Below are 23710 nucleotides of genomic sequence, written 5' to 3'. Positions count from 1 at the left end.
AGCCATTTTTTGAGGTAAGCCTTTCTTATTAAGCTCCCCGGCGGTTATACTGGCAACCCCAAGCCTGACTCGTGGTAGCCGCACGCGAGAGTGGAGCAGGCGTCTTAACTCACCTCCTCCAGGATCCAGACACCGGCAGCCATTCTCCATCCTGTCTTCAGGGGCTCTGCATCCCCCTGGTGAGAACATAGTCTGTCATCATGACAACAGACAGCAATCTTGCTACACGGTTGCAGTGCCACCCGGAGGATGGAGGGAAAATTGAGCAAATGCTGGGCTGCCACAAATCTTTCTGCAGAGTAGTACCCCCCCCCCCCCCCTTTTTGAATCTAAAAACATGCTAAAAAAAATTGCACCGCTTTTAGACCCTTAAAACGGAACATAAACTGAGAGGGGTATGGATGTTTCCTTTTAAACAATACCAGTTGCCTGGCTTCCTGCTGATCTCTTTGGTTGTAGAAGTGGCTGTCTGACTTCAGTCAGAGCACCTGATCTGCATGCTTGTTCAGGGGCTGTGGCTAAAAGTATTAGAGACACAGGATCAGCAGGAGAGTCGGGAAACTGGTTTTATTTTAAAAGGAAAATTCCAGATCCTTCTCAGTTTAGGTTCCCTGTAAATCTGGAAATAATCAAACCGCTAGGGAGGTTAACTGTTATCTGCTTTATTGCATACACCCTATTGGAGCACCTCCTCCCTCACCCACTAAGCACTAGGGAAGAATCTGTGCATATGTAGAGAGAACTGGCTAATGGACAGAAAACAGAGTTGTGGTGAATGGATCATATTAAAACTGGATGACTGTTAGCAGTGGAGTTCCACAGGGGTCAGTACTCGGTCCAGTGCTCTTCATGTTTATTTATTAATGAGCTAGTAGATGAAGTAGAAAGTTATGTTGCTATTTTTGCAGATTATACAAACAGTGGCATAGCTAAATAGCTATGGGCCCCCAAGCACTCTATACATAATGGATATGGCACACAAAAACCTGCCAAGGACAACCGCAGTGTCAGTCGGTCACACAGAAGTCAGGCAATTGGCATTAGAGAATGAAGATGGCAGCCACCATATACATTCCTCTCACTTCAGGGTCCCCTTTAATGCAATGCACAGAGCAGGTGAAGAAATTCATGTTTCCCTATGGATCAGTTTCCATATGTGTGATGTATAAAATTGCATTATAACCCATGTCAACTATAAGAAGTGCAGAACTAATCCAGCCCCCTAAATAAAATTTCAAAAAAACAAAACATGTAATGCACCACTACCATAGGAAATTTAAAATACATGTAAACACATATATGAGACATACATTTCTCCCACAGTAAAATGCACTATACATTTTGGACTAGTCCATCTACAGATGGTAGATTCTCAAGATGTCCTTAATTCTTTCCAAAAGCACTCCCTGGGAAGGATCTATACAAGGATACTAGCCAGAACCCCTACTTGTTTGAACATTGTTTTGACAGTGGGACTGAGCCATTCAGTAAGTGCTTTAGAAAATAAAGAAAAGTGTGAATCCTCAGTGAGCTGTAATAGACCAAAACCTGTCAGATTAGTAAGAATTTTACTACCTGCTGTAGGAGACAGGGCTATAAGTAATGTAGAATGACACGCATGTCATGTACAAGGAAAAGGGGTATTATAATTGATTATTATTAAGTCAATACATTTTTGAAAGTTATACCGTTTAGAATGAGTCCACTAACTTTTGTATATAAAATTGGACTAATTGCTATTGCTACTTCCAGATCAATTTCTGACCAGGGAGATACTGTTGCTGTATATGGAGCCTGCCTAATTGTGTAGACTATGAAACTGCTGTTCAGGAAATGCTGTTGAAAAACAAACAAAACCCTGAGAATCCCCATGAAGAGATGGACTGGCCCAAAGCCTGTCGGTTCTGTCAGATTTTAACCTTTTCACTATAGTAGTCCTTTAACCACTTGAGGACTGTAGGCTTACATCCCCCCTAGTGACCAGGCTATTATTCACAATTTAGGCCACTGCAGCTTTAAAGGACAACTGAAGTGAGAGTGAGGCTGCCATATTTATTTCCTGTTAAACAATACCAGTTGCCTGGCAGCCCTGCTTACCTATTTGGATGCAATCGTGTCTGAATCACACCAGAAACAAGTATGCAGCTAATCCAGGCAGACCTGACAAAAATTTCAGAAACACCTGATCTGCTGCATGCTTGTTCAGGGTCTATGGCTAAAAGTATTAGAGGCAGAGGATCAGCAGGACAGCCAGACAACTGGTATTGTTTAAAAGGAAATAAATATGGCAGCCCACATATCCGTCACTTCAGTTGTCCTTTAAGGCCCCGCTGCAGCACACAAGTGATCCCCCCCCCCCCCCCCACACACCTTTTTCTACAGAGCTTTCTGTTGGTGGGCTGTGATCGCTTCTGTGTTTGTTTGTTTTTTAAATAAATATTTGGGTTATTTTGCAATAAATATTACTATTTTCTTTTTTATTTCCCCACCAGCCAATCACAGCGATCAGCTTTCACAGACATATGCCTATGAGAACCGATCGCTCTCTGTGCCTCCAGAGGGGACAGCCATGTCACACGGCTGTCCCCAGTACAACACTGCCTTAGGTCGCAGCGCTGTACAGTGTAAATAGACAGTGATTTCGCCATCTAACAGTCTCCTAGTGGCAATCGCCGCTGGGAGACTGATGGCGATGCGCGCAATCTCCTGCAAAACCCTGCCCCCGGACTTGACGCCAATTGGCGTTAGGCAGTCCTGGGGCTGCCACCACGTTCACGCCCATCAGCATGACGCAGTCGTTGAGACTGCTGCTACAAAAACTGAGCTTATCGCCGATACGCCACACCAACCCACCAATTGTTCTGTTCTCCCATCGCTGAAGCTCACTCGCTCAGCCATCGCTATGACAACAGAGCTCTGTGAGCTGGTCGGGAGCCGATTTCATGGCCCATGACCCTGTGATCAATGTGAGCAAGTGATATTGGCTCTCATGATCACAGGGTCAGGAGCCAATGAAATAATCTCCTGACTGACTCACTGAGTACGACTGTCATACTGACAGCAGGGTGAGTGAGCTGCAGTTGCGAAAGAGAAACACGATAGGCGGGTCCGTGCAGCATGCGGAATTTGAAATATACTCCCAGGCAGGCTTAGGCGGACATAAACAGTGTAGATTTCACACTCGTACAAAAGTGGTTAAAGTGAACCTTAGCAAAAAAAAAAAAAAAATAAACTAATGAGATTAACAATTGTATCTATCCACTTAAAATTACTTATTTAGAAATCACAGTTTGTTTAAAAACTTAAAAATGTTTTGTTTCTGCTCAATGACACAGTGTTTGTGTACCGGAGAGCTAAAATATATGAATTATTGACCTCTTTAGGTATGTCCTGCTCTTAAAAGCCATTCTCTGCCATTAAAGTGTTTTATGAGTGTTATTTCTTATTAAATAAGTGTTGAGGCCTGTACACATGCTCTACCAAACCGCCTGATTGTGGTCCGATTTTGCTCTGTTGGATGACAATCAAGTGTGTGTACGCGTGGCAAATAACTAGACAAGCGACTGATGACATGCAGTTTGCTCAATCCATACGGTGGATCAACTCACAGGACTGTTGGGCTGATATTGTGAAGTTGGCCACGTGTGTACAACATTAATTTAAATTACATACTTGTTTTGAATGCGGCCATGTGGTACAGTCTGTCATTTCACTTGCATGCATAGAATGTTATCGAGTTGGTCGTTCAGTTGGTTGATGCGGGGAAAAATACAAGTTGTGTAAACTGTTTTTCGTGGGGTCGGTCATGCCGCGCACTTTGTTGGATGCGTGTACGTACCTTTACTGCTATAGTCCGACTGGAGAGGAACTCAGTTGCATAGCTACATGTTAACTCATTCAGAGGGACAAAGAAGAAAAGGAACACCGAACAGTTCTTTGTTTGCTTGCCACTGCACATACACGTCTATCTCATCATGTCACTTAAAGCGGATCCGAGATGAAAAACTAACTAGAACAAGTAACTTGTCTATATATCTTATCTAAAGTTTAGATAGTTTACACAGCAAATCTAGCTGCAAACAGCTTCAACGGAATATGATTATTTTTTCCTGTGATACAATGACAGCGGCCATGTTTGCACAGAGGCAGGCTTATCTGTATCTTAAGCACTCAGCCTGTGAAAAAAAAACTAATCCCCCCTCCTCCCCTCTGCCTCTGAAATCAATGGCTAGTAACACCTCCTCCTTCTCCTGCCCAGACTGAGCTCCCATGAGCCCTTGCTACAGCCTTCTAGTGCCAGTCCGAGAATTTGTTCTCTTTTTGCCCTTGCTACTGCCAAGGCTCTCTGAAAACCTGTGGGTGTGGTTTATTTAGTTTATAGGGAATTAGAGTATTAACACAAAAACAAAAACATATTTAGCTTGAGGAATACCCTATAAACAATAGGAAAGGAACACAATTATGCAATGAGTAAAAGTTCACCTCGGATCCACTTTAAGGATAGGTGGTTTTTGCAGACCTGGTGGGATTTGACCTGAGGTTTCTATTACTGTAGTTTTATTGACTCATCCCTTGTGTTCCACCCACAACTTCTAAATTGTTCTGAGCAGATCATTATTTTTTTTTTTAACATATCAGATAGACAGAACACAGTTTTGCCAAGATGCTTTTAGTAACCACGATCTTACGCACAGAGTTTCAGAAAAATAGATAAACCATATGCAATTCATTGCAGTTAACAAAAACAGAAGATGATCTTTTCTAATCTCTGACCAGTGCAGCAGCTATGAGTCTATGGATCCTGGAGGAAAGCATATATCGCATCTCTATGACGCTGAGAGGAGCTGTCTTAGTTGTCGTCTGTGCGTAAGTTCAGGGAAAAATAAAACATTTGGTTTACTGTTAAAATCATATTCTAATGAACATAAGACTCCATGTAGTTAGGGGCAATAAAGTTTACAAAAAGGAAAAAAAAAAATAACAGAAAAAAATAAAGAAAAGGAAAAGAAGATGAGAGGAAAAAAAAAAAAGAAAAGAAAAAAAAGGGAGGGTTGAAAGAAATCCTACATGTTTGAGACCTTGTCAGAATATCCGCTGAGCTTTCATCTGCAGATTAGTGAGTTAAATAATTATTATGAGGAATCAGCACTAGTAGCAGGCTTTACAGACTGTTCTGTGTTATTAAGAGGAAGCTGCTGCCACAATGTTAAAGCACAGCTGAGTTTAGGAGGCGTGTTATTGACAGTTCACACCCTGCGGGGTGAGAAAGAGATGATATGTGTGCAGGCTGCAGCACAGAGCGCCCTTTTCAGGAACAACAGGGAAGTCAAGATGCAGAGATGGTATCCTTTTGGCTTGGCCATTTCCAATGGTGCTCAGCGGTTAGGAGCAAATACAAGGACTGGGATGGTAGTGTTGGGGGGATGTTTGCATGTTCCTGCATGTGTCCGGCTGGGAAGGGGGATGGGTCTGTCATTAGGAAGGTTGGGAACCCAAAAGTCTCTCTATGGCGGCATTGATGTCTCCTCCCGTTGCTATGAGCGCTTGAAGGTTGGCCTCACGGTTGATGAAACCCATTGCGTTTAACTGATCCAACTGGGACTGGAAACGAATTTCTGGTGTCTGTCCCTGGAAACAGATAATAGTACTTTAAGCAATAACTTCAGCTTAGCAAATTGTGATAATTGCATAAAAAACAAATGTAACATTTTATCCCTAGAGAAGGCATTTTGTAACTTTACTTTAGGAAGCTGAAACAATGGCAAAAGTACATGGTTTTGGTGTAGAGGACTTCCAAGAATTTCCATCTGTTTGTGTCATTGGTTTGCTGATTAAAGACAGGTCTGCACAAAGAAAGAAAGATTTCTAACATCCTGTACACTGTCTCTAGGTTTACTGGAATGACCCATGTGGGCATTACGGTGGCATAGTGGGCAACACGGTGACATAGTGATTAGCGCTCTTGCCTTGCAGCGCTGGGTCCCCAGTTCGAATGCCAGCCAGGTCAACATCTGCAAGGAGTTTGCCAGTTGCGATAACAGAGCGGAGATTTCCCGCTGTAGGCTGTCGGGAGCCTTGCGGAAACACAGGAGCTGGCTGAGTTCCTCAGTGCGCTGCTTTCTCTGCTGCTGCTTGGGAGGTCTGTCCCATTCACTGCAATGTATTCCGCATGCTTCTCGCCACATCCGAGGTAGCGGTAATCCCCGTCTGCATACCGCTTCCTCTAATCTTTATGAATTGACATTTTGTTACTTTTGTTAAGATATTACAGATTTTGCTATGTGGTCGGTAAAGTGAGCTGTTTTCAGCATTTCCGCATGCGGGAATGCTTTATCAATAGAGGCCATTGTTTCACTTACCTGGGGCTTCTGCAAGCCCCCAGCAGCTGTCCTGTCCCGCGCAGAGTCTCCGTTCCCCCGCCGCCACTCCGTTCCTCGACTTGTAAGGCGAGGCCAGCGCAGCCCTGCCAAGCGTATCCTTTCTTCGCGTTCCCCTCTGCAATAGCGGGGAACGCGAAGAAAGGATACGCGTGGCCAGAGCCACGCAGGCGCAGTGGCCCGGGGGCGAAACCGAAGGTAGCTGGCGGCGGGAGAACGGAGGCTCGTCAACGAGCGGCGCGGGACAGGACGGCTGCTGGGGGCTTGGGGAAGTGAAACAATGTGTTTAATTTGTATCTACAGTTCCGCTTTAAGGTGGCCATAGATCTAGGGATTTTGGCAGCCACTTGACCAATAGACAGATCTCTCTCTGATCAGGGAGAAATCTGTTGACTGCCATAAACCGCAGGCCAATTGCTGAACCAATTTCAGCATGAAATGTTTTGGCAATCTGTCTCGTGATGCCGCCTCACTGTCCCGGGCAACATCCCCCCTAGTATAAATGTACATCTCCTGCATTAATACATCACCTCTCAGCTCTCCGCTGGACTACTCTTCTGGTTCTTGCTCGACTTAGTTGCCAACTACATGGGGCAAGAACCGGAAGAAGAGTCCGGGACAACCATGTGGGGCAAGTACCAGAAGTAGAGTCCGGTGGGAGGTGGAGAGGTAATGTTTTAATACAGAGGCAGAGAAGGGGGGGGGGCTATACATTTATACTAGAATGGACATGGCCAGGGGCTGCGTCAGGAAGCAGATTGCCAAAATAGTTCATGGTGAAATCGGTTGGGAATCAGCCTGTGGTTTATGGCGGCCAACAGATATCTCTCTGATCAGATTTGATCAGAGAGAGATCTGTGTATTTTTAAAGTGGATGGTTGATCGGCCGCCAAATCTGTATTTCTGCAATCTGTTTTTCAGTGGACCTGGTCATAAACACTGCAGACTACTGTGTCAAAACAGTTTCAGCAAACAAACTACGGGCGAGTGTGTGCTAGTAGTGATGTGGTGAGGCAAGTCCATAAACTCACTTATCAGCTGAGTGGGATCAAAATAAGTATGAAACAACAATTTAAGGAATGTGCAGCCATGAATGCAATTTCTGTAATCAGTTAGTGCCTGAGCCCACTGACGCAGTTGTGTCCCCTACTCAGCATCTCTAACATTGATGTGAAACTTAAAAGTGGACACAACTGTGTCAGTGGGCTCAGGCCCTAAGCAATGATGGTGTGAGCATAAAAATACAATGATGCAACCAAACCTATTTCCTTCCATCTTACCGGAGAGCCCCCTCCTGCTAAAAGCTGAATCATCTGCTGCATCATCTGTTGCTGAGCACTGCTACTGCCCCCTGCTGGAGAGGCACTGCTGGGTGTAGAGGGATTGCTGTTATCTGGGGCTGTGCTTCCACTGGATGCAGGTGGAACCCCATGGGGACCAAAGGCACCGAGACTGGCAAGACAAATCAGTGAAAGTGTTAGTTAATGAGTGTTAGTGAAAATTGATAAACAATCAAAATGTAGGCCACAGTTTAACTAACAAAGCGATGAGTAATAATCATGCCCGTGTGAACTACCCAACCTTGCTTTCTATTGAATTCTATGGCTGCATAGCTTAACGGGACAATGAGCAGTAATGTAAATTAAAAGATTTCACTTACCTGGGGCTTCCTCCAGCCCACCGTAGGCCACGAGGTCCCCCAGCGTTGTCCTGGCTCCTCTCCGTGTCCCGCTGGCGGCTCCCATTACCGGAGTCACCCGGGGCGGGTGTCGGACCGACTCTTCCTGAATTCTGACTCTAGTCGTCAACACCCCGGCCGCTACGTGTCATCACGGTGGCCCATGAGACAGGTCTGCGCATGCAACGTTTTTCTAACTCTAAGCTGCGCATGCGCAGACCTGTCACACGGGCCACCATGATGACGCCTAGTGGAAGATTTGTCAGACATCTGATCTGCATGCTTGTTCATGGTTTATGACTTAAAGTATTAGAGGCAGAGGATCTGCGGGACAGCCAGACAATGTGCATTAATTAAAAGGAAATAAACATGCCAGCTTCCATATCCCTCTCACCTTGGGTTCCCTGCATAATTCTTTCCACATTTTCTTATGTTACTGCCTTATTCCAAAATGGATTAAATTCCATTTTTTTCTCTCAGAATTCTACACTCAACACTCCATAATGACAACATGAAAAAAAGTTTACTTGAGGTTCTGGCAAATGTATAAAAAAAAAAAAAAAAAAAAAAAAAACCTGTGAAATCATTTAAGTATTCACAGCAATTGCTCAATACATTGTCGAAGCACCATTGGCAGCAATTACAGCCTTAAATGGAAGAAACGAGGGAAAATAATAATAATAAAGAAAATCTACTTATCCGCCAGTTCGCCATCTTCTGTACCTGGATCTTCCATGCAAGTCTTTTTGAATAGGATGCTACAAGCTTGGCACACCTGTCCTTGGGCAGTTTGCTCCCATCAGGTTGTATGGGAAGCATCAGTGCACAGCCATTTGGGCTCTGGCTGGGCCACTCAAGGGCAGGTTGTCCTGAAGCCAATCCTTTCATATTTTGGCTGTGTGCTAAGGGTCGTTGTCCTGCTGAAACATGAACTGTCTGAGTTCAAGAGCGCTCCTGAGCAGGTTTTCATCCAGGATGTCTCTGTACCTTACTCAGGATAAAGGAAAAGATGACTGCAGCTCCCAGTTCCTGCTGATAAAAAAACATCCCCACGGCATGATGCTGCCACTACCATGCACCAGACCAGAGAGTTTTGTTTATCATAAACTCCTTCAGGTGCCTTTTGGCAAACTCCAGACGGGCTGCCATGTGCATTTTACAAAGGAGTGGCTGTTGTATGGCCACTATACGATACAGGCCTGATTGATGGATTGCTGCAGAGATGATTGTCCTTCTGGAAGGTACTCTTCTCTCCACAGAGGACCAATGGAGCTCTGACTGAGTGACCATCGAGTTCTTGGTCACCTCCCTGGCTAAGCCCCTCCTCCCCCAATCGCTCAACTTAGATTGCCAGCTAGCTTAAGGCCTCTTGCACACTGCAAGTGATTCCGATTCAGATTCCGCTTTTTAATCAGTTTTTACATCCGATTCAGATTCCGATTTGCAGTGTGCAGGGAGAAAAGTGCAAATCGGAATCTGAATCGGATGTAAAAACTGATTAAAAAGCGGAATCTGAATCGGAATCACTTGCAGTGTGCAAGAGGCCTTAGAAAGAGTCCTTGGGGTTTAATACCGCTTCCACTTACGGATGATGGAGGCCACTGTCCTCAAAGCCACTAAAATTTTTGGTAAACGTCCCCAGATATGCGCCTCAAGATAATCCTGTCTCAGAGGTCTACAGGTAATTCCTTTGACTTCATGCTTGGTTTTAACTCTGACATGAACTGTCAACTGTGGGACCTTATATACACAGAAGTGTGCCTTTCCAAATCACGTCCAATCAACTGATTTTACCACAAGTGGACTCCAATTGAGCTCTCAAGGATGGTTAGGGGAAACAGGATGCACCTGAGCTCAATTTTGAGCTTCCTGGCAAAGGCTGTGAATACTTATGTTCATGTGATTTCTCTTTTTTTATTTGTAATTTGCCAAAACCTCAAGTAAACTTTTTTTTCCCACATAGTCATTATGGTGTCTTGTTTTTACAATTCGAGGAAAAAAAAAAGAATTTAAAGGGAACCTAAACTGAGAAGGATATGGATTTTTCCTATTAAAATAATACCAGTTGCCTGACTTTCCTGCTAATCCTGTCTTTCTAATACTTTTAGCCACAGCCCCTGAAAAAGCATGCAGATCAGGTGCTCTGACTGAAGTCAGACTGGATTAGCTGCATGCTTGTTTCAGGTGTGAGATCCAGATACTACTGCAGCAAATTGATCAGCAGGAGAGTCAGGGAACTAGTATAATTTAAAAGGAAACATCCATATCCCTCTCTCAGTTTAGGTTCCCTTTAATGCATTCTGGAATAAGGCTATAACAAAAAATGGAAAACCTGACACTCTGAATACTTTTCGGATGCACTGTATACCCACTGGGTTTTCAAAATAGTTACAATACATATTACCCCCAAAGTAAAGATAGATTCCGAAACACCATCTGGAAAGTATTTGCTGGTGCATGCCAGATTTAGCATGCCTGACCGCTGTTGCATGCTGGGAGATGTAGTCTTTACATCTCCCAAATGGGAGACAGGACCCGTGGGCAATTTAATCTGCGGCGATGACAGTTGCAAGATGGACGCCATCATGGAAACAGGGCTATGGAGCAGCCCCGTAGGTAAGTTAATTGAACGCTGCCCTCCACAAATTAGACATTATTATGAACCCCCTTAGGGGAGGTTCATTTTAAGCATTTTTATATATGAAGTGCTCAGCTCCCTTTAATAAATGTTCCTGCTCCACTCGCCTGGTGATGGCAGAATATGGAAGGGTAACAAAGAGTCTGTTTTTAGCAAAACAGAGCTAAAGGCAGTAGTGCAAGTATATTGTATCGCTGATCAGGCCCTCTTAAAGAGACTCTGTAACAACAAAAACCTCCCCTGGGGGGTACTCACCTCGGGTGGGGGAAGCCTCCGGATCCTAATGAGGCTTTCCACGCCGTCCTCTGTCCCACGGGGGTCTCGCCGCAGCCCTCCGAACAGCCGGCGACTGTGCCGACTGTCAGTTCAATATTTACTTTTGCTGGCTCCAGCGGGGGCGCTGTGGCGACTTTCGGCACGGAAATAGACGGAAATACCCGATCTCCGTCGGGTCCGCTCTACTGCGCAGGCGCCGGAAACTTGCGCCTGCGCAGTAGAGCAGACCCGACGGCGATTGGGTATTTCCGCCTACTTCGGCGCCGAGAGGCATCAGAGCGCCTGTGCAGGAGCCAGGAAGGTAAATATTGCGTCACGGCTGTACGGAGGGCTACAGCGAGACCCCCGAGGGACGCAGGACGGCGTGGGAAGCCTCATTAGGATCCTGAGGCTTCCCCCACCCGAGGTGAGTACCCCCAGGGGCCGTTTTGTCGTTACAGTTCCTCTTTAACAGCACTTAGGCCTGGTACACAAGTGAAGCAAAGAGCAGCATTTCAGAGAAACTATTATTCTAAATATTATTATTACAGCCCATCACCAGATGACAAATGTCTGTCTTGGAGATGTGATGTCATTGATTGAAAAGTACCTCCAGTACTTAATATGGCTGCTTCTGCTGTAATGTCCATCTACGCTTGTACGTAATTATGCTTACCTGGATAGCAGACCGGGGGCCTCTGACTGTAGCATTTGCAGACCTTGCTGGATCTGGAGAAGTGCCTGCATGGCCCGGGGATTGGAAATGACAGAGAGAGAGTCTGGATTCTGCATCTGTGGATCAGGACAAGAATATAAGTGATGTGAGGAGAATGTGGCGTTAATTTGAACCTGTAACGTCATGCAACCAAATTAAGAAGTGTTCAAAATGCCTTTGAGTTCTCCTAGACATGACCATGACTGACTATGAATATGTGATTAAAAATTAAAATCTATCCATTTGAGTACTAGCTTTGAGCAGCTACGCACGAGCTTCAATGGCTAGTGCAGTCTCTCATCCTAGCAAGCTGGGAGAAGGGGGTTAGTAACAGAAAGGACACCAAATGCAAAAAGTAAAGATGCGCAAAGTTTTTGTGAGATTGTGTGCAATGATTTAGTTGAGATACTAGGATGAGAAATATAACCCCTATACATCCTGGTAGCAGAAACAAAGAAATGGCCTTCCACTAGTTTGTCCTCAGTATTGGTTAGGTCTTCTTTAAAGTAAATCTGTAAGGAAAAATAGTGTCCCTGGGGGGCACTTACCTCAGGAAAGGGAAGCCTCTGGATCCTAATAAAGCATTCCCCAGGCTCCTTCTGCCAGTCGGATCCAGCACTGGCAGACCGGAGCAGAAGCCGACAATATTTACTTATGCCTGCAGGTGCAGTAGCAGCTCTTTTCCAGTGGAAAAAGCTTGCACCTGCACAGTAGAATGGACCCAATTGTGCTTGGATTATTTCCGCCGGAGCCCGAGCGGAGACCCTCTACTGCGCCTGCACACAAGGAGATCTTCGGGGGGTCCCAGGACTGGATCCCCTCTGCTGCAGAGGAAGGGGGATGCCTTATTAGGATCCATAGGCTTCCTCCTCCTTAGGCAAGTACCCCCCAGGGGCAGGATTTTAAACCTTTCTATCTTTTCTAAAAATTGCTTTCATCAACTGACACCTCACCAAACATGCTTCTGAGCCTTTTGTGGCTGCTAGCAGCAGTACATCTTTCTTTAGTCAAGAACTCTGACTATTCTTCACACGGTGCATTACTATATCTGCTGTTGTAAAAGCATCACATTTGGGTTAAAGGTCTTGGAGAAAGAGGCAAATATGCAGGGGGGGGGGATCAATGTGTACCTATATTGTGTACATATAAAATACACAAAACATGGGGTAAAAAATACTAACCAAAAAAACATGGCAACCTAAATACCACTTTACCACTTTTCACAATGGCTCCAAGCAGAGGCCTGGCAGTCTTGCTGATAATCTGCCTATAATAACTTTAGGGCCTGTTTACACTAAGGCCTAATCCGGTCCAAATCTGCAGCATTTCCCTGAAGGCAACTTGGCCATGCCTATTACTCCAAAGCTTTGCCATCCAAATCCATGCAAGTGCTGGAATGCGTCCTGCAGGTAAGTCAAAACCCACCCTTAGCCATGGACCAACAACAAGCATGTAGATCAGATATTTCTGACTAGATTAGCTGCATTCTTGTTCCAAATGTGTGACTCAGACACGATTGAAGCCAGAATAATTAGCAGGACTGCCAGGCAACTGCTATTGTTAAAGGAAAACAAGTATGGCAGCCTCCATATACCTCTCGCTTCAGGTTTCCTTTAAGACACCATAATGTTTACCTGTTGTAGAAAAACTGGCAGCTGATGCCGAAGCTGTTCCTGGAGTTGGGGATTTCCAGACAAAATTGGAATGTTACCAATCATCTAAATAAATGCAAGAGGAAATATGTCAGTGAGCGGTAAATACAAGCTTTGGCATATCATTGGCTGCATGTTCATACTACAGTGCTACCCATAATTATTCATACCGCTGGCAAATTTTCACTTAAAAGTTACTTTTATTCAACAAGCAATTTTTTGACGGGAAATTACATAAGTGTCTTCCAAAAGATAATAAGAAGAAGATGTACAAAAGCCATTATTGTGGAAAAATAAACATTTGTCAGCTTTTAGGGCTCATTCACACTAGAAGCGCTTTTCTAAGCTGGTTTTTAAAATGCTCCCATTGACTTTCATTAAAACTGCAGTAAAAAAAAAGAAGTGGAAAAATCGTGGCAATTTCATAATCGTGTACGCAAAAATCGCAGTTATTTTTATGCAATTTTTATCGTGATTTTAATGAAAGTGAATGGGAGCTTTAACGGTTTATTGCTCGGTCATACAAACTACCACCTAAATGAATTTTACCTCCTTTTCTTGTCACGAATACAGCTTTCTTTTGGTGCTATTTGATTGCTGCTGTGATTTTTAGTTTTATTATATTCATCAAAAAAGAAATGACTTGTCAAAAAGATGATTTTTTTTTTACTTTTTGTGCTGACATTTTTCAAATAAAGTAAAATTTCTATATAAATTTTTGTCTAAATTTATTGTGCTACATGTCTGATCAATAGACACTTATTGGATTTTTTTTTGTTTGGGTAAAAGTTATAGTGTTTACAAACTGTGGTGCAAAAAGTGAATTTCCCCAGTTTGAAGCATCTCTGACTTTTCTGAGCACTTGTCATGTTTCATGAGGTGCTAGAATTCCAGGATAGTATAAATACCCCCTAAATGACCCCATTTTGGAAAGAAGACATCCCAAAGTATTCACTAAGAGGCATGGTGAGTTCATAGAAGATTGTTTTTTGTCACGAGTTAGCAGAAAAGGACACAGACAAAAAAAATAAATAAAAAAAAAGTTTCCATTTCTGCTAACTTGTGACCAAAAAAAAAAAAAAAAATGAAATCTGCCACGGACTCACCATGCCCCTTCTCTGAATACTTTGGGGTGTCTACTTTCCAAAATGGGGTCATTTGTGGGGTGTGTTTACGGTCCTGGCATTTTGGGGGGTGCTAAATTGTAAGCACCCCTGTAAAGCCTAAAGGTGCTCATTGGACTTTGGGCCCCTTAGCGCACCTAGGGCCATATGCAATTAACTTTTTCACCTGAGTTTTATCCTAGGTGATATTTTTAAATTTGTCCATAAAATGCCATTTAAGCCAGCAGCAAACAAGAAAATACTCAGAATAATTTTGATAATACTTTTGTACTTACTTCTCAGTACTTTTTCAGCTGAAAAGTGCTGGAAAATTTAAAATAGAAGATGAAAAATTATCTCCTAGAAGAAAACATAGGAGAAAACTGGAATTGCATATGGGCCCTAGGCTGCAAAAAAGTGTCACACATGTGATATCGCCGTACTCAGGAGAAGTAGTATAGTGTGTTTTGTGGTGTATTTTTACACATACCCATGCTGGGAGAAATATCTCTGTAAATGATAATTTTTTTTTATTTATTTTGTTTACACACAATTGTCCATTTACAGAGATATTTCTCCCACCCAGCATGGGTATGTGTAAAAATACACCCCAAAACACATTATACTACTTCTCTTGAGTACGGCGATACCACATGTGTGACTTTTTTGCAGCCGAGGTGCGCTAAGGGGCCCAAAGTCCTATGAGCACCTTTAGGATTGCACAGGTCATTTTGAGGCATTTGATTTCCAGACTTCTCCTCACGGTTAAGGGCCCCTAAAATCAAGGGCAGTATAGGAACCCCACAAGTGACCCCAAGACGACACCCCAAGGTATTCCGTTAGGAGTATGGTGAGTTCATAGAAGATTTTATTTTTTGTCACAACTTAGCGGAAATTGATTTTTATTGTTTTTTTTTTTTCACAAAGTGTCATTTTTTTGTGACAAAAAAAAAAACCTGGCATTTTAGGGGCCCAAAACTGTGAGGAGTAGTCTGGAAACCAAATGCCTCAAAATGACTGTTCAGGGGTATAAGCACCTGAAAATCAGGTTTGATCTGATGGGTGGCAGTAACAGGGGATGATTGACAGGTGACCAGTGGGTGATTACAGGGGAGAGTAGATGAATACAGTAGAGGGGGGGGGGGGGTCGTGATTAGGAGCCCCCGGGGGGGGGGGGGGGGGGGACCTAATCTAAAATATGGAGTTGACAGTGACAAGGGGTGATTGACGGGTGATTGGGGGGGGGGGGGGGGGTCTGAGGGGTGCTGTGGGCGGCGAACAGGGGGGCAGGATCAGGGAGTGTGTTTTTACATACACAGCTGCCTCCTCCCCTGGTGGTCGCTCGATCAAAGTGTATGAAAGTATATTATACTTTAGTAACAGAGATCGGAGTGTTAACAACCCGCCGGTGCTGCCAACTGGCCAGTGGGTTGACGTCGCGGGTGGGCGAAGCCTAATGCCGGCGGATGCGCACGCATCCCTACGCGCAAACCTCGGCTAATTAGTCCCGCAGGTGCCGCCGATCGGCATTACGCGGTCCTGGGGGAGCCACCTTGCCGACGCCCATAGGTAGTGGGCGGGTAGCAAGTGGTTAAAGAGAAACCATGACCAAGAGTTGAACTTCATCCCAATCAGTAGCCAATACCCCATTTTACATGAGAAATCTATTCCTTTTCACAAATGGATCATCAGGGGGCTCTGTATGTCTGATATTGTGGTGAAGCCTCTCCCACAGGAGACTGTACTGTAAGGACCATTTTCCTGTCTGTGAACCTCATTGCATTGTGGGAAATAACTGTTTACAGCTGTTTCCAACTGCCAAAAAAAGCAAGTAGCAGGTACTTCGACTTACATCACCTGCCAGCGGTAAAAATGTCACCATGTGATAAATGTCAGAATGTAAATCAAGGAGAGGAAAGCTTTTACAATTGGCAAACACTGACTAAATAATTTATACATAATTATTGTAAAAATGAAGCACTTTTTTATTACATAATTTTCGCTGGAGTTACACTTTAAAACAATCACAGCACGCTGAAACACTAAAAACAACTAGGTTGCATATTGTACTCGGTTGCATATTGTACTCTGTTGCAGAAATAGAAGCTATTAGCTTCTAAAATGGATTGCATGTAAAAGCATTCTGTACTAGACCCTTTCCCCAGTGTTGAGGTTTCTGCTGTAGAAAAAGAGTCCCTACTCTACCTATACCAGTCAGCAAGGAAGGAAACATTTCATGCTTTTAAACCTGAGATTCACGCTGAGGCCTGTCAGGTTTCTGCCATTAGGCTACTTGCGAACCAAGACGTTGCGTTAGGTGCTACGTTAACTTCGCATAACGTGCACCTAACGCAAGGCCTGGTGCTCTTCGATGTGGACGTCAGAGTGAGCCACGTTGTGCAGCTCACTCTGGCGTCCGTGATGCGTACTCTTGGACGCATGCGGGATCACGTGGTCCCGCCGGCCAATCGCTGCACAGAGTGGTCGCACCAGGAAGTAAACACTGCACGTCACAACGTGCAGTGAATATTAATTAGTCATGTGCCTGGCCGCTCTCCGCTCCTCCCCAACATGACTGAGCATGTGCAAACAGTCTAACGCGGCTTAAGCCGCTGTAACGCCGTAGCATGCTGCACTTTCGGCAGAACGTGCGGCGTTACATGTAACGCAACGTGGGCTGTATGAACAGCCCACTTGTGTTACATTGCTGTGCATTGGGGAAGCGTTACAGGCTGCACTAACGTGCGCCTGTAACGTCTTAGTGTGTAAGCAGCCTTACAGGGAACACATGCATGGACATAAATCAGTCTAAAAGCTCCAGGGAGCAACAAACTGCACTACTTACACCAATAAATAAATGGGCTGTACTGGCATAGGGATAAATAGCACTACAGCATTCAGCTACAATGGCTGCTAAAACATACACACAAGAAAGGGTGCTCATGCTGCTAAGGGCCCAACATTTTAATTGGGAAAACAGTCAATTTACATACAATCAATCATTAACCCTCTGCACTCAAAGAAAGCGGAAAAACTAGATAGTGATGCTGTGAGCGTTGTGAGTGCAGAGGGTTAATGACTGTATGTAAATTGACCACTCCCCCTCAGCACCTGCTCTTTCCTTTTTTTCTTGGTCCTCAAGCAAGATGCGCAAAGCTCCCCTTTTCTTGTGTGTATGTTTTAGCAGCCACTGTGGTCTGTAGTCTGGCTGAAGGTTGTAGCTCTGTTGGAATAATTAGCAAATTTCGAGCAACCAGCTTTTTAAAAATGTACTATATGAAAACACTGGGGTTTTCTTTAAAATTATGAAGAAGAAAAAAATATTGGACTTCATTTATGATACTATTAACTACCAGTAAGCCAGTGGAAGACAAATGACAGAGACCAACCTGTGCAGCAAAGTCAGGATTCTGGGCAAGAGTCTGCATCATGCTGCGCATATAGGGGGCGGAGATCATACTCTGCATTAGCTGGGGGTTCTCAGAGATCTGCTGCAGCAGACCCTGCATTTCCGGGCTATTGAACATACCTGATGAGAGAAAATAAAATGAAGGCACCATAAGGGGTAATGACAAAATGATTATCATTTTATTTGCTTACTGTGTCCATCCAGCCTCAAAATGAAAGTATATCCCTGTTTACAGAAGTAGAACACTATTGCTTTTCTTGTGGCCAGACTGAAATCCAATAGCCTTTATTAAAGGGAACCTTAACTGAACGGGGGGCAAAGAGTTTTGAATTCGTTTTTGACGACTCACCAGTCGGCCGGCCGCCCGCCATGCGTATTATTGGACGCATTACCTACTGCAATTAGCGCTGTTGCGAGCCGCAACGCGTACAATACGCGTTGCTGCATATCTACATGTGCGATATAGATATATATATATATATATATATATACATACACACACACACACGTGTTGCGGTACGCAACAGCGCTAATTGCAGTAGGGAATGCGTCCAATAATACGCATGGCGGCCGGCCAACTGGTGAGTTGTCAAAATCAAAACTAAGTGACAGCGGGGGACCGGAGGATTCCAGAGCGGCTCCGAGAGCACAGAACTGCTGCAGGGGGCTGGTAATAGCCCCAGGTAAGTGAAACTCTTTACCCTCCGTTCAGTAAGGCTCCCTTTAAATAATTATCTTTAAGGCCCATACACACGACGGATTTTCCCGAACTACGGGTCGTTTGAACGTCCCGTCGTTCAGTCGTCCGCCGGGCGGATCGCTCAAGACCAGTCTTATCACCCGAACGACAGTCTGTACACACGCTCGATTTAGCGTGCGGACGACTGAACGACGGGACGTTCAAATGACCCGTCGTTCGGAAAAATCCAACGTGTGTATGGGCCTTTATATTCTTAAAATTTTGATCTTTAAATTGCTATGTGAAGATCCTATCTACTCTTGCCTGAGTGACATCAGTTTCTGCCTTTGGGATGGCATCTCTGCCTCTTATCTACTGCCTGTGATAAGCCCTTTGAGTTCAGAAAGCCACTTTCCCACTCCTCCTTGTCCTACAGAAAAATGCATGTTCTGATCATGTAGCTGCTTTTTCTGGGGTACAGTTTAAAAAAATACAGTTTAGTTACAGCAGCAAAACCGAAGAGAGGCTTAAAGTGTACATGAGGTGATATGTGACATGATGAGATAAACGTGTGTATGTACAGTACAAAACATAATAACCAGGCTGTTTTACTTGCTTTATTTTGCTGCCTGAAAGAGTTAATTTCTAGGCATGGAAGTGACAAGCTTCTGTCTTGTCGATACCTTGTCAGGAATATAGTAGGCATCACTGATAAGCAAATTACAGCCATACAAGTTTTCCTGGCAGAATACAAATTCTGAGGGCAAGGAGAGATAAAATGCATGAACTATTGACCTTTTTGTAACTCTGGGACACTTAATAGGCTGCCACTGATTAGAGACCATAAAACATTCAACTTACTTTGTACACGTTTAAATAAGAAAAATTAAATAAAAGAAAGCCCTGGGATACTTAAAGTGATCTAAGCAGCTCCTGGCTTCAAATAGCTGAAAGGGCTGCCATGTTTCAGGAGTTCAAAAACTCCTGCTGCTTTTACAATGTCTTATTCAGGCTAGGTGTGAAATTCTTCAAGTGTGTCTTATGTTTTCTGTTTAAAGTACAATGGGGAAGGCTCAGGATTTGTTTGTGGTCAATTAAGTCTAATGAGGTGATTTCTTATCAGCCTTCCATTATCTGTTGATCTCTGTCCCACAAGAAGTGTGTATTTTAACCCTTAAATGTAAAACGATGAGGTAAAACGAAAAAGGTTTTTTTAATAATAAACCACATTTTTAGAATGCATTTTTAATTTGCTATAGAGCTGCACTGGGTGTTAAAAATGATGCTCGGTTCACTTTAAAGGAGTTATCAGGCTAACTAACGAAAACAAGGTTTTACTCACCTGGGGCTTTCTCCAGCTGATTGTCCCACGCCGGCCTTACTGCGCCTGCGCGAGCCGCCACTGTCAATCATCGCTACGTGGTCCGCGGCGAACTGCGTATACGCAGTAGTTCTGCGCCTGCACAGCTCGCCGAGGACCACGTGGCGATGATTGACAGCAGCGGTTTACGCAGGCGCAGTAAGGCAGGGCAGGGACAGCGGCGGGGAGCAGAGCGGTCGGCGTGGGAAGTCTGCTGCAAGGGGCTGGAGAAAGCCCCAGGTGAGTAAACCTCGTTTTCGTTAGCCTGATAACTCCTTTAAAAAGTCATTTTTAGGAGTAGGAGAATAAATGTAATTGTTTATCTTATCAGTTTATTTTCACCACGGGTTCACTTTATCCCAGTATTAAGCCAGGAGATGACAGGAGAGCCTATACATCATGTTGGTACGTATATATTTTGCTTCCCTTCCAGTAGCCTGTAAGCAGTACAGTTGAACCTTTGCCCCCACACGGCCACAGACAATACCAGGCCGCACATGATACATCCTGCCCCCTACCTAGCTTCCATACATGGATTATGAAGTAAATTACCCTTATTAAATGATAGATTGGAGACTAGACCGTAGAGTGTTGGGTCTGCTATATCGGATCCTTTAAGTAACTTTACTGCAGCTGAAGCCCTGCAGTTAGGCTTGCCTGGTTAATTTTGTTTCAGCCATGCAAACATGTTATTTGTTTTGGCACTGGAGGTAAAGAAGATTATAAAAAAAAAAAAAAATGTCCCATGGCGCCTTATTGAGGAGGAAGACAAATACAAATCTGGGAAATTCCAACACTGCCCCTCAGATATCATTCAAGTGACTGAACACACAAAACCAGAACATACCTGACCCCAGGCTGGTAGCGTTGATGCCGAAAGGGTTAGATACGGTAGAATTGGACTGGCTAGTGGTGGTGGTGGCAGTGGTGGAACTAGTGTTTCCCTCACTGTTAGACGTCTGACTGGAAGGTGATGCATTAGGGTTCCAGGGGTTGGGGAGAGGCTCACGGTTCTCTGTGCGCTGAGGTTGAGAGGCTGAACCCTCTGAGCCACCAGCAGAAGAAAAGGGATTACTGCCGAACTGAAAGAATAAAGATTAGAGTAAGAAAATGAGAAGATACAGCAACTGTTGCAATCAATACGAATCAAGTCCATCTAAATTCTGTTATTCTAAAATGTTTACAATTAAAATGCCAAGTGACTCCAAAAGTAAGTACAACTCTGGATTAAAAGAAAGTGAGGCAGAAACAAGTCATTAGTATGGCACTGCTCTTATACACATCCTTTGCAAGACCACAATTTGAAGTACAGTGCCTGAGGCTCCCCTGGTGACTCTGCATGTGACATTGCCCCAAGAATTACTAATCATAATTACAGCAGTTTATAACGTTGGATGCAAATATATGCAGTTTTGACACTCCTCATAATTAACTCCCACCAAGCTTGTGCTCGATATCAGAGCAGAAAAAGTTTACACCGCTCATTTCCAGCTTGAATGCAGAATTCCAAGGTTATCACTCTTAAAACTGATGCAGCACTAAAAAACAGCAAAACATCTTCTGGCTGTTAAGGAGAACCAGAGACGACAGAAAAAAGATGTTATACATACCTGGGGCTTCCTCCAGCCCCATCAGCCTGGATCGCTCCCACGCCGCCGTCCTCTGCTGCCTCTATCCACCGGTAGCGGGTCCCATCATTTCGGCCAGTCGACACAAATGCAGTGCGCTCCCTCCATACTGCGCAGGCGCATGCGTAAAGATATGGAGGGAGTCCCTGCGCTTGCGTACAATTGGCCGTGCCTGCCGGAAGATAGAGGCAACGGAGGACGGCGGCGTGGGAGCAATCCAGGCTTATAGTGCTGGAGGAAGCCCCAAGGTATGTATAACATCTTTTTCCATTTTTTTAAAGACTGTTCATCTCTGGTTCCCTTTAAGGAGTTACCATAATATGTATAAACAATCTATGACTTCCAACAAAAATAATTTACTAATAATTACTAAATATAAGCCAAATCAGTCAAATTCATTCTTGTCTATTAGCTTTGACAGTATGTTCTAATTAACAATAATATATGCAAGAAATGATGTAGTATACAGCAACAATCTAGACCTATATGTATTCTTCAAAGCACTGTAGTCTGTGTTATGTATAATTATGCACACATAATTTGTAGAGGTCTCATGATGGTTATTTATGTACGCTTCAGTTAAACCTGCTAACTAGTAATTACATGTAATAAATGAAGTATCTTTAAGACCCAGGATACACATAAAATATTCATTACACAGCTTGCTGAAGGCTACAAATGCTGTACACTGTAGTAAAGACAGGCACGTGTGCGCCCTCTGATGGTTGACAGGCAGACAAGCAGCCAGTGGTTACCTGTTCTCTGGCTGCGCTGAACATGGGCTCCTGTATATCAGTGTACATGCGGCGCAAGGCATTGTAGCCACCAGGGATGCTCTCCAGGTTGCTCAGCGCTCGGTCCTGGTTCCTCATCATCTCTTGCATCATGGCGGGGTTGCGAGCCAACTCCATGGTCTTGAAGAAGCAATAGATAATTATAAAGTTAGCATCATAGATTTTAACTCAAGGTCTGTCGAATGTCACGTTTTAGAATGGTTATCTCTGCTTGAAAGGAATTAAACCACCAGAAGATTTTTTTTTTAAACTCATGAGGTAGGAATCAGTTCCCAGGTCTTTACACCTGATGTGGTCATTAAAACAGATTCTCTCTGTAAGATACATTGTAATTAAAGTCAAAATATCACCTCTACTCTAATATAAACTATCATATATTCTAAAAGCATATATGTTGCCCTTTGATCTCCAGTACAGAAGATGAGGCTTGTTTGCTTATTGCAAATGAACAGGACAGAAAATAGTAATTACTACTACTACTACGTGGGGAAATTACACAGACACTGATTTAGGAAAAATGCATACAGAACTATACGGCTTATAATGTATTTTCAGTTTACATGTGCCAGACTGTAAATGTCCTAGAAAATAAGTGAAGTCGTGGTTTTATTACATGATCCTCAAACTTCCATACAATGCAGTTATTACATATCAGGGAAACTGACCATCCTAGTAAATGGCATTATCCTAATTCAAAACTTTTAGCTTTATTCATGTATCTAAATCACATACGAGATTCATTCTCTGTAGATCTATTGCCGATCCTGCTAACATCCAGGGTGCACATCCACAAAAGCAGTAAAAAGCAAAACGGATCTACAGATCACATATGGAACAGTAGAGGACACGGAAGTTTGCAGAGAGCAGGAAGAGACACTGAGTACTGGCGGAGCAGAAGAGTATTTGTGGACACTGTAAAGCAGTGCAGAACAGCATACTAATTAGAGCTGACACCACTTTACACTTATCAGTTTCCTGTCAATGACACTAGCTCCCAAAAATGTCTTGGCTCCTGAAATGGACAGGCTGGTTTCTTAAATCCACTTTAAATTGGTTGAGACCTTTTGCACAGGCACTTATGGCAAACAGACAGTCATGCAAGGGGGTGGGGGATCTGCCCCATGCAGAGCAGCACACGGCCAGCCAGAGGCATTGAGGTGAGAGGCAAGGCAAGTGAGAGACAGTGTCCATGGCCCCTCCCCTCCAGGCTGTACACAAGGAGCGATGTGGCCATGCCCCCTCAGTAATTCAGCGGCAAATCATGTCCCACATTGGCCAGTCTACAGTCAGCTGCACCGGAAAGTGCCTGAATAAAGCAAGGTGAAAAGAGGAGAGAAAACCAGGAGGTTGCAGGGGAGTACCTGCCATTTTGTTTCTAGGTGGGCACTGTGTGGGAACTTTATATCAATGCGGGGCCCAACT

The 23710-nt window shown here is 44.0% G+C and overlaps 1 protein-coding gene across 1 annotated transcript in view; it reads right to left on the bottom strand.

The window, feature by feature from the left end:
- Positions 1 to 4653: 4653 nt before the first annotated feature.
- The window catches only part of UBQLN4 (ubiquilin 4), a 51787-nt gene continuing 32730 nt past the window's right edge, over positions 4654 to 23710 (bottom strand). The window contains exons 5-11 of the mRNA XM_068253527.1: positions 22250 to 22408; positions 20714 to 20948; positions 17808 to 17947; positions 13298 to 13381; positions 11625 to 11740; positions 7658 to 7829; positions 4654 to 5628 (exon numbers count right to left, since the gene is read on the bottom strand). Of these exons, the coding sequence (XP_068109628.1) occupies positions 5476 to 5628; positions 7658 to 7829; positions 11625 to 11740; positions 13298 to 13381; positions 17808 to 17947; positions 20714 to 20948; positions 22250 to 22408 (1059 nt within the window). The 3' untranslated portion in view covers positions 4654 to 5475. The remainder of the gene's footprint in view (positions 5629 to 7657; positions 7830 to 11624; positions 11741 to 13297; positions 13382 to 17807; positions 17948 to 20713; positions 20949 to 22249; positions 22409 to 23710) is intronic.

Source organism: Hyperolius riggenbachi, chromosome 9 (genome assembly GCF_040937935.1).
Source record: "Hyperolius riggenbachi isolate aHypRig1 chromosome 9, aHypRig1.pri, whole genome shotgun sequence".
Lineage (NCBI taxonomy): Eukaryota > Metazoa > Chordata > Amphibia > Anura > Hyperoliidae > Hyperolius > Hyperolius riggenbachi.
The sequence above is the reverse complement of the archived record's forward strand: the minus strand, read 5'-3'. Positions and strand labels throughout refer to the sequence as shown.